The 12,220-nt window shown below is 36.6% G+C and overlaps 1 protein-coding gene across 1 annotated transcript in view; it reads left to right on the forward strand.

Moving 5' to 3' along the window:
- CSMD3 (CUB and Sushi multiple domains 3) overlaps positions 1–12,220 on the forward strand; it is a 727,509-nt gene that overhangs the window by 648,842 nt on the left and 66,447 nt on the right. Inside the window, exons 51-53 of the mRNA XM_075743489.1 lie at positions 316–510; positions 2,237–2,410; positions 11,989–12,162. Coding sequence (XP_075599604.1) covers positions 316–510; positions 2,237–2,410; positions 11,989–12,162 — 543 coding nt within the window. The remainder of the gene's footprint in view (positions 1–315; positions 511–2,236; positions 2,411–11,988; positions 12,163–12,220) is intronic.

The raw sequence follows: 12,220 nt of genomic DNA on the forward strand, positions 1-12,220 counted from the left end.
TGGATTGCTTCACCCATGTAATTTTGAAAAGGAAAGAAAACATACCCTGGAATAATTTTTAAGGATTTTCCCTTTTTCCTTTTTTTTCTTTTTCTTGTTCTTGTAAATTACATTCCCTCATACTTTTTCCTCTAGCTAAAGAACCAATCCGAATGGAGAGAAAGAAAGTAGTATCCAGCAAAGATTTTACTCTGTGCCTTTTGTTCATGGAAAAAATTGTTATGCTTGTTAAACTTTTTCTATTAGATTAGGATTGTAGACTGTTTTTGTTTAGTACTAAGCCACAAATAACTATTTTTTTTGTTATTCTGGAAGTTGTTACATGTCCAAGCATCAATTCTTTTACACTGGAACATGGAAGATGGAGAATAGTGAATGGCTCACATTATGAGTATAAAACAAAAGTAGTTTTCAGCTGTGATCCAGGGTATTATGGTTTGGGACCAGCATCTATCGAGTGCCTTGCTAATGGCACCTGGAGTTGGAGAAATGAGCGGCCTTACTGCCAAAGTGAGTACATGTATCTGCATCTGCTGTATAGACTTCAGATAAAAAAATATTTTACTTGGCTGAATTAGAAATTAACTAATTAAATGTTGGAATCAGTTACTTATAAAAAGTATTTCCTGGCTGGAATTCCTAGGTATCCTAAAGGTTATTATTTACAAATAGAATCCATTAGGTTTAGTAACAAGGAAATATCTGTAAGCACACTTCCAGATTTTAAAGGTCTCTAAATCTATAAAGGTTAAAAAAAAGTAATAGAGAACATTTCCCTATATATTTTTCTAGGTCAGGAATGCTGAAAAATGAAAAAAAAAAAAGCTTTGTATCCTGTTTGTGCACTTGATAAATAAAATAATCTCTCCTTTCAGCTGATTACCATATAGAGCACATAGGTCCACATCATTCCCACCATTAGCTGTTATCCTGATAACCTGCAATAGCTACTTCTCAAAAAAATAAGTAATGAATTATCAGATACTTTAAACAAGTTAAATGTATGGCTACAGTTATGCTCCCCTCCTCCACCCCTGTGAAAAGCAGGTTTCTTCATGTATTTAAATTTAGTCTTCTGTTTTTCAAAATTGTAGGATTTGGGGTATACTTTGAAGCCCCAAAATACTTCCTTTGTGTGAAACACCACACGACGCACACTGCGATAGAATGGGACATGACCGTGGTTTTGGTGCATGTATCTAAACTGTGTGTATCTGCATGTATGTGTATAAATACACACATATCTAAAAAGCAGGGGGAAAAACGTGTAAGCCAGATAACTGGTTTAGAATATATTTAGGATTTCTTGAGAACATATTTGAAACCAATAAAAAAAGGGGCTGAAAAATGCAGTTCCAAAGACAGATTAATTACATTGGAAAGTAACCTTCATTCTGAGTTCTTTATAACCTACTGGAAATTTCATTTATAGTTTAGAGGAGTTTTAAAAGTTAATTGTGATATTTCACCTCTGCTAGTGTTAAAAATATTGTGTATATGTCTGTATCTATATCTTTGTGTTTATAGCTATTTTTACGTACTGTATATATATTTGTAACACTTTTTTCTTTATAAGACAAACATTTTTCACTATGTTTTGGGAAGTTTTGTTTGCAGTATTACCACTACCTTTAGTTTTTTGTGCATGAAGTACACTAGCTGCTTTCACCCTTTGATGATCCACCATCTTGTTTACTAATAGTAAAGTTCTTTTTATTAGTCCTTAAAAGAATTTTTTTGAAGAAGAATTATGATTTTGAATGAAAAGATGCTTTCAATTATAAATAAATAGCAAGGAATTCCATGCACATTGTTCACTCATTTTAACAACATATTGTGTGAATGCTAGGGCAAGCATTTCATTATAAATTAGAAGATAAAAAAGACATCTTTCCACATAAAGATGATTTTTTAAATGGCAACAATTGTGATATTCCAGTATTAAGAAAAAGTCATTGATAAACCCAAGGTAATTAAATAGCAATTAATAATGTTCTGAATAGTGAGGGGTTTTAACTTTACAGATACAATTTTTATTTGCGTGTGTCCCCTCTCTCTTTAAGTATTATTTCTGGGGAAGTAATAGTCTGTATGCAGAATTTTTCATCTATTTTTTCTACAAAGCAAAATACTTCAAACTGTGAAATTTATTTATCTGATTGACTGGTTGATAACTATTTGTGTGTGTGAGATACTCAGCTGTACATTTCTGTTTTGTTTTGGTTTTGTCATAAAGTTATTTCTTGTGGAGAACTTCCTACACCTCCAAACGGCAATAAGATTGGAACTCAAATCACATATGGATCTACAGCTATATTTACCTGTGACTCAGGATACATGCTAGTCGGCTCTGCCGTGAGGGAATGTCTGTCTTCTGGACTCTGGAGTGGAATTGAAACCAGATGTTTAGGTATGGATACTACAGTCATAGCTTACCTATTTTCTTTCTCACTAGCAGACAAAAGTAAGCAAAGTGAAACAGCTTGTCTCTTTCAGTTAGCACAGACGTTGAAGAGAGTTGTGAATTTTAAAAATGTGTGTGGCTGAGCTGTTTTTCATATCAAATTATAATTATAGATACCTTTCCAGAGACTGAATCATGTTTTCAATATCTTTCCCACATGCAAATCTCACTGGATTGCTGCATATGTCTCTAAAGTAGACCTATAGATAAACAGGAAGGCTGATTGATTCCAGATAATAGATATCCTCACTATGTCATTGTAATGACAGCCATAATAGTGTCAGAATATGTTGATAGTCTTCACAGCTCTTTTTTGTCTTTCTTTTTTCATTCCTGCTTCTTTTATTACAAGGATAGTACCTATGGCTATTGAATCTTAGGGGACAGTAAATGGCAAAGAGAATTAGAACATTTAATACAACTACCCTCATTTCTGAATCTCTTATGTTTTTGCAGAATACCTAAATAAAGATGTAGTAGTGTGAGAGTAATCCTGTTAATGTAATGATCTTGGTTTGATCCTTCACTGAATGTAGTGTGAAATTGAGTTCTGAATCAGTATTCTTCTCACTCCATAGCTGTTGAGAAGAAACAATGATCAAATTGCAAAAATAAACAAAACAAAACAACAGAGAGCTCCTGAAGTAATTCTGTTAAGTAAGTCTTAAAAACAAATGTTTCACAAGATTTTATGGTGACAAAAAAATATGAAAAAATCACTTCAGTCTTTTAAAATAAAGTAACAGTCGAAGACAAAACCCATGACTGTTATGTCTCCAAGGTTACAGACCGCCTCTCACACTTTATTGTGCTTGATCTTTTCCTATACTGAAAACATTAAATCAGTTTCTGGGGGAAAGTTTATGTAATAAATCCTGAAGAAACATTCAGAAACATAGAATAAATTTTTACTGAATATCCTATTTATAAATAGAGACTGAAAAATCTGTGTATTTTGTTATACACTTTCCTCAGGGAAAAACAATTAAATATTTGATGAAGAAATTTTTGTTCTGTTTCTGCTTATATGAAAACTTAGCATATTAACATTATTTTATTCCAGGGATGTCCAAGGCCAGGTTGGATGAGGCTTTGGGCAACACAGTCTAGTGTAGGGTGTCCCTGCCCACAGCAGGGGTGTTGGAACTAGATGGTCTTTAAGGTCCCTTCCAACCCAAACCATTCTATAATTCTATGATTCCATGATACTTCCAGGGATGGGGCATCCACAACCTCTCTGGGCAACCTGTTCCAGTGCCTCACCACCCTCACAGGGAAGAATTTCTTTCTAACATCTAATCTAAATTGACCCTCCTTCAGCTTAAACCCATTACCCCTTGTCCTGTCACTACACACCCTGATAAACAGTCCCTCACCAGCTTTCCTGTAGGCCCCTTCAGGTACTGGTAAGCCACAATTAGATCTCCCCAGAGCCTTCTCTTCTCCAGGCTGAACAACCCCAACTCTCTCAGCTCGTCCTCATAGGAGAGGTGCTCCAGCCCTCTGATCATCTTCATGGCCCTTCTCTGGACTCTCTCCAACAGCTCCATGTCTCTCCTGTACTGGGGACCCCAGACCTGGACGCAGTACTCCAGGTGGGGTCTCACCAGAGCGGAGTAGAGGGGCAGGATCACCTCCCTCCACCTGCTGGTCCCACCTCTTTTGATGCAGCCCAGGACACGGTTGGCTTTCTGGGCTGCAAACGCACACTGCCGGCTCATGTTGAGCTTCTCAGCAATCAATACCCCCAAGTCCTTCTCCTCAGGGCTGCTCTCAATCCATTCTCTGCCAAGCCTATAGTTGTGCTTGGGATTGCACCAACCCATGTGCAGGACCTTGCACTTGGCCTTGTTGAACTTCATGAGGTTCATATGGGCCCACCTCTCAAGCCTGTCAAGTTCCCTCTGGATGGCATCCCTTCCCTCCAGTGTGTCGACCACACAGCTTGGTGTCGTCGGCAAACTTGCTGAGGGTGCACTCGATCCCACTGTCCATGCTGCTGAGAAAGATGTTGAACAGTGCCGGTCCCAGTACTGACCCCTGAGGAACACCACTCCTCACCGTTCTCCACTTGGACATTGAGCCGTTGACCACAACTCTTTGAGCGCAACCATCCAGCCAACTCCTTATCCACCGAGTCGTCCATCCATTGAATCCATGTATCTCCAATTTAGAGACAAGGATGTCGTGCGGGACAGTGTCAAATGCCTTGCACAAGTCCAGGTAGATGATGTCAGTTGCCCTTCCTTTGTCCACCGATGCTGTAACCCCATCATAGAAGGCCACCAAATTTGTCAACTAGACTTTCAAGTGAGATATAAGATGTTTCATCTTTAAATAATTATTCAGCCATTTGAAGGATTTAAGCAGAGAACTTCCCTCTCTGTGCCATGGATTAAAAGAGTATTTAAAAGAATGTTACCATTCATCCTGAGCAATTTTAATAGAGCTTGAACAGCTGGCAAGGTGAAGATCTTCTGAAACTAGCAGGAGAAAAACCACAAACCCTGTTTGTCTAGGGCTGTGCCAGTGTCATTTCAATACTGTGATTTTCTACAGAATGTTGTTTGTGAACAGGAGGATGTAAAAAAATATTTCCTTATCAGAAATGCAAGCCCTGTAGAGAAGAAAGATATTCCAGCAAATAATTCTTCCCTCCTCAGCTGAGGTCATTTTGACAGGTTAATTAACTTTACTGAATAACAACCTAAATCTCTTTTTCAATAATATATTGATATGTAGAATTCTTTCACTACTATGCTCATATTTGACATTACTGATAGCTAAAATAAGCGTAGACACGTTTTTGCCATTTAATGTAAAGATTCTGTATTCATTTATTCCTACTCTTGCATCTCAGAGAGTAACTGCAGAAAAGAAACCTCATTTGCAGATGAGGTTTCTAAGGTTCTGACACTAAGTTACTATGCTCATTCTTCATTGCTAGAGCTGGATTTCATGTCAAGATAGGTAATTTATTTTGTGCTCACATATTATTAATATCCTTCATTACTAGTTTTTGACTAATTTTGTTTCTTAATGATATTTCATGTAGTTGTTCTTCTCAAGCTTTGCTAGACTGGAAATTGAGAATGTTATAGTGCTTATTTCCCCCTCCCCCATCAAATCTGCTACACTGTAAAACCTTCATATTTAATTTCTTTCTTTGTAGCATTCCCTCATTGCATTTACAAAAGTGACATATTTTGATTCAGTATGATACATTACAAGTTACATTAAGACCTAGAGGCCTCAACTGGATTCATAGAAATGCTATATAGATATTTTATAGAAAGATGGAAATCTTTCTTGTCATAGAAAAAATTGTCATAGAAAAAATGGAAATACACCCAGTCTTATGATACAGCACTAAAAGAAAGACATTGACAATGAACAAGGCTATCCTGAAAGCAATCTAGAGTAGCCTAGAAGCCTAATCTACTGTGAAGTCAGCTATTTACTACTAGGGTTTTAGATTTTTATTTTTTTTTCTCCCCCCTCCCAGTAATAGTAATTATGACAATCCAAGTAATATTAATTATGATAAGTGTTACAAATCTTTGGATGGAGATTTTGCTTAAAATTTGCTAATTTTATTTCAGCTTTTCTTCTATCCGTAACCCAGTTCTTAATGCAGTGCAGTTAATGTTCTATTTGTTGTGTGTTTTTATTTGGCAATGTAGCATGGAAGGGTGGGTTGTTTTTTTTTTTTCTCACTCATTCATTCTGATAAATACAGATCAGAAGTACAATATTGATCTTACTGCTTGAACAACTTCCTCTGTCACATATTTTCCACAAATCTTATGATTGTTTTTCATTTTTTGTTTTCAATAGCCTTCCAAGGTGACTACAACAGTTTTATATTTGTTTGTAATTGGTCTCAGAATCAGAATATTACTTCGGGGATAAAAAACTGATATTCCATTAGATAATAACAGTACTATTAAGTCTTTTATCCATGACAAATAAATATTGAATGACTTATTGGCAGTTTAAACAGCAATGTGAATTGATAATAGAATCACTATTTCTTAACACTTCACCTTTCTTAAACACTCCACCTGCAGAGCTTAGCTCCTGAGCAGTTTTGTACCTGGATTGCATAAGGAGGAATTATTTAGTTATCTCATTGCAAAAGACAGTTAGCCACACCTTATGGTTATATTGAATGAAGTTTAGTTAGTACAACAAACAGTTTTATCATTTTACTCAGTTTCTTTACACCAAATTTCACAACTAAACTGTTCCTCTTCCATAATGATTCAATTGGGGTAAGTATGACACATTTCTTAAATGAGAACAGATTTAAAATTATGTTGCTTTATGGCTTTGCACTATTTTTTGCAGTACTGAAGTCTTATGTTACTCCTTGTTTATACCAGTGTGACAAAACTGACAACAATTGTATGGTAGATGATACATATATATATAATACAAGTGAGTGCAAAAGGTTTTAGGGATACAGCTGTGAGAGAAAATGAAGGAATAGAGTTGATCTTGGATGTTATTGCACAATAAGTATGTCTCATTCAGAAACAAAGTCAGTTTCTCAGAAAACTATACACGTGTAGTATTTGTTTTCCTCAGACTACTGAAGAATCAGCAGTAATCTGAAAGATTTGAAAACTTTGCACTATCAAAAACTCCTCTAAAACCCCAAATTCACTATTTTTGTATATATACACACATAGCTACAGGCACATATATGTAGTGCGAACATATAATACACAAAGAAAATCATCAAAGACTACTGAATGGCACTTCAAAATTACATTTCAGAATGTTAATAAGGGGAAAGAAATATCTTCATTTGTCACAAATCTCTTAAAATAAGAGATTAAAATGCATGTCCTGAAAAACAACAGAATTGAATTGATCATAAAGACTTCTGGGATATTCAATAATGAATATGAGCATGTCCTTAATGTATAATGAACATTTTGGAATTCTTTTGTTCATAGATATCTTAAGAGAAAAAATGACAAAAGGGAAGAATTCTGCTAATACTAATGAGAAAAATAAATAAATACCTTGCTTTTAGAAGAAATACAAGAAAACTAGAATAGAATGGAAGAGAAATTAAACAATAAGTATTCTTCCAGACATGGGTGTGGATGATGGTGAGGTTTCTTTGTTGGTTGCTTGTTGATTTTTTTTCTTTCTCTTCTTTGTTCCTTGGTATTAGAGAAATAGTGATAGCAAGTACTATATGTGAAAGGTTTTTATTTCCTCTGAGGGAGACCAGCTCTGTGGATGTGTGAAACAGAGTGGGAAAATAAAACAAACAAAGAAAAAAACTTCTGGAAAATATTAATGAGTCTCTGCCTTTATTGCAACGTAGGGAATTTATTCAGCTGCATAAATTAGTGTAAATTTCAGCAATGTTCTCAAAGGTTTGCTTAGCGGGTACTATGTATACCATTACATACACTTGCAATAGCAAACATACTGAACTGCTTACCATAGGTACCTATATGACAGATAGTATTTTGAAAATGAAAGAAATACCATTGAACACATCTTTTTTTTTTTTTTTTTTTTTAGCAGGGATGGTGTTTGTTTTGAATTTTTTTTTATGTCTCTTAGACAAAGCTTCTCCTGGAAAACAGAGTGAAAACTGGAAACAAGTCCTGCAAATCCCAGATGATTTTTATTTGTTTTTAAAATTGAGACGAAAAATGTGTCACAAGTCTGGCGTATCCTAGTTTTAAATTATATTTAATTCCTTAACACTGTCACAATAAGCTGATTTTGAATTCTGTTATGACAGAACTACAGTTTTATAATATTCTTCATACATTTATATTTCTTTATTTTTCAGAAACCTTACACAAGGATAGAGCCTAGGAATAGGCTCTACTATACAAAACATATACACTTCTTTACTAATAGTGACTAGTTCACAATTAGTCATGCAATATAGTTAGTGCCCCAAAGATGCAACTGTTACACAGGGTGGGAGGAGATAATCAACACAGAGGAATTTGAAGTAATAGAACCATAGAACAGCCCAAGTTGGAAGGGATCTCAAAAGATCACCTGGTCCAACCTTTCATGCGAAAGGGAGCTGAGCTGTATCTAGCAGCCTGTCCAGTCACATCTTGAAATCTTCCAGTGATGGACACTCTACCACATTCCTGGGGAGGCTGTTCCAGGGAATGTTTGTTCTTACTGGAAATAAAAATCTTTCTTATGTTGAGATGAAACCTCTCCCAGTACAACTTGTACCTGTTTCCCCTTGTCCTATCCATGTGAAGAGAGAGCCTCTGTCCTCTTTGTAGCTATCCTTTAAGTATTGGAATACTGTGATGTGGCCCCGCCTGAGCCTTCTCTTCTTCAGGGACTAACACCTTCAGTCTTTCCTCATAGGGCAGGTTCTCTAGCCCTTTGATTATCTTCATGGCCCTCCTTTGGACTCTCTCTGGTCTGTCTGCGTCTCTTTGGTGGTGGGGACAAGAATGGATACAGTAGTCCAGCTGCAGCTTGACAAGGGCTGAGCAGAATGGGATGACAGCATCTCCATCTCTGCTCCTGCACATGCAGCCCAGGATCCAATTTGCCTTTGCTGGTGTAGCGGCGTGCTGCTGGCTCATGTTCAGCTTGTTGTCCACCAGGACCAGAAACAGCGTGGTCAGCTAGGGAAGTGATCGTCCCCCTGTACTCAGCACTGTCACACCTTGAACACCGTCTTCAGTTTTGGGGTCCTTACTACAAGAAAGATGTGGAGGTGCTGGATCTTGTCCAGAGAAGGGCAACGAAGCTGGTGAAGGGCCTAGAGAACAGGTCCTGCATGGAGTGGTTGAGGCAACTGGGGTTGTTTTATCTGAAGAAAAGGAGGCTGAGGGGAGGCCTTGTCACTCTCTGCAATTAACTAAAAGCGATCTCTTCTCCCAAGTAACAAGAGATAGGACAAGAGGAAACTGCCTCAAGTTGCACCAGGGGAAGTTTAGATTGGATATTAGGAAAAATTTCTTCACTTAAAGGGTTGTCAATCATTGGAACAGGCTTTCCAGGGAAGTAGTTGAGTCACCATCCCTGGAGGTATTGAAAAGACATGTAGATGTGGCACTTAGGGATATGGTTTAGTGTTTGCACTTAGCAGTGTTAGGTTAACGGTTAGGTTAAAGGTCTTTTCCAACCTAAACAATTTCATGATTCTATGAGTCTCTGACCCCTGGTCCCTTTCAGCAAAGTTGCTACCCAATCACACAGATCCTAGCCTGTACTGGGCTCTTTGGTTATTCCTTCCCAGGATCTTGCACTTGTCTTTGTTAAACTTCATACATTTCTTGCTAGCCCACTCTTCCAGCTTGTCTGGGTCTTTCTGTCAGATGGCTCTCCCTTCTGATGTGTTCACCTCACCACTCAATCTGGTGACATCAGAAAACTTGTGAGGGTGATTTCAATCTCATTTATGAAGATATTGAACAGCGTGGGGCCCCATATCTATCTCTGGGGGATCCCACTTGTGACAGACTGCCAGCCTGAGCAAAAACCATGGATCACCACCCTCTGAGTGTGCCTTGTTAACCAATTCTGTACCCGTCTCACAGACCAGCCACACAATCTGTACCTTGCTAGTTTGTCCAGGAGAAGGCTGTGCAAAACAGTGTAAACACTTTAATGAAGTCCAGGTAAACAACATCCACTGCTCTCCCCTTGTCAATGGAAGATGTCAAAGAAAGTCAAAAGAAAAGAAAAAAAGAAACTCAAAAGTGAAAAGAAGTGAAAGCTAGGGTCTGGAAGCTTTATGACAATGAGAGGAACTAGACTAAAAGGATGGGAATTTGAAGTGATTTTAAATTTTCTCAAGCTAGACAGAGACATTAATGCAAAACTTATGAGTAATTTACAATGATTTTTTTCACCTGTTACGTTTGTGTGTTTTTTGTAATGTCCATGCACAGTTGCAGAAACTACAGTGTGATCTTAGTCACCTGATGTGTCGAATTGCTTCAGTTTTATTCCCTCTGCACAGGAAACAGAGCTTGACCTTTCTGGTGATGTATGCTGCTTCCACTCTACTGCCAGAAAGCAACACTAAAATCTTAATTAAGAACCAAGACCAATATTGCAATTAAATGCAATTAGAAAATTATTTCCTTGAACATGGTCTGAATCACTTCAAAATGTCTCGTTGCACTTCTGATAGAAAATTATCTTTTCCAGCTCAGTTTTTACTGATTAGTGCTGTTTGTCATCACAAATGTGATAGTACAGGGAACTTTGGCCCTTTCTTGCGTGTTCAAGAAAGTCCACTTTCTTTACTGAACAGATTATGACTTTCCTGGAGAATAAAGAAGTACTCTAACAAAAACTTTATAAACATGTATTGTGCCATCTTATCCCGGAAAACATAACCCAAATTTCAAGCTTGCCTAGTCCTTTTGTTACACTGAGGGAAATGAGGAGGGGACAAACAGAGGGGAATATACACTTAAACAGTATCAGATTTGTTCCTTAAACAGAAGTCAAACTGCACTCATCAATTTAATCTGTGAAGGGTCACTTACTACCTATATTGTAAGTTCTGATGATTTTAACATGATTCATACAATGAAATACAATACGAGGCTTAAGTTGCCAGACACAAGTCATAAGAAAATCTCAATTTTCATTTTTTTTCTTCACTAAAGTACTAGCTGAAACACCGCTTGTTTTTCTTGCTTGCCTTACTTGGTTTTGGAGTGAGTTGTCTGCCTTATGTCACAATCTCCATGAGATCAACAGTTCTCAGAGGATTTTCCATTAACACATTATTTGCTGAATCACAGTGCCTATTTTCCAGAGTTCGTTAAGTAAAATAGTAACAAATGACACATGGTTCATTCTTTTCCCCTGCCTCTTTCAAGATTAAATGTCTGTTTGAGCCTTTCATAGTGTAAAAAAAAAAATTCTCATATTTTGAGAATACAGTGTAGACGGTTCGGCCAAGGCATAGAAAGGTTTTTGGTTGCAGGACATTTGGATGTAGTTGCACTGACTACCTTTGTCCCAAACATATTAATCTTTTGAGGATTCCTCTGGGATCTATAGGCAAGAAAGAATGGAAGATAATCCAGAGAGTCAGATTCCAGCAATAAATTATCAAAGTGAATGTGTTCCCATTGTAAAAAGGCTATATTTATAAAATGGATATGGATTGATATTTATAATGGATTAATATTTATAATATTTATATGTATTCTAATATAGGATTTCACAGGTTTTAATAAAAAGGAATTACTCATTTTTTTAAAAGAAATTTGGTAACATATGCAATATTTAATCTCTTTGCTACACTGTCTTTTTGTAATTTTTTTATATGTGTACAGACCTACCTATACAACTGCAGTTTTCCCCAAGTTAATAAAAATAAACCTTTGAATGAAGTCAATAAAAAAAAAAATGAAACATGTTCAGCATTTCTTTGTTTTAATTGAGGAGGTATATTTAAAATTACCCTGTCATATTTATTGATATTTTTTTCTTTTTTTTTGTGTGGGTTTTTTTTTTTTTTAAATTTACTTTGAAAAATCTAGCTGGTCACTGTGGTATTCCAGATCTTATAGTCAATGGTCAAGTAATTGGAGAAAATTACGGATATAGAGACACAGTTGTGTATCAGTGCAGTCCTGGTTTTCGGTTGATCGGTTCTTCTGTACGAATATGTCAACAAGATCACAACTGGTCCGGCCAGCTTCCATCCTGTGTGCGTAAGTAAGCATGGCAACACATACTGATTTATTTCACAGGAATGTCTATGTCAGACAA

This window comes from Balearica regulorum, chromosome 2 (assembly GCF_011004875.1).
Source record: "Balearica regulorum gibbericeps isolate bBalReg1 chromosome 2, bBalReg1.pri, whole genome shotgun sequence".
NCBI lineage: Eukaryota > Metazoa > Chordata > Aves > Gruiformes > Gruidae > Balearica > Balearica regulorum.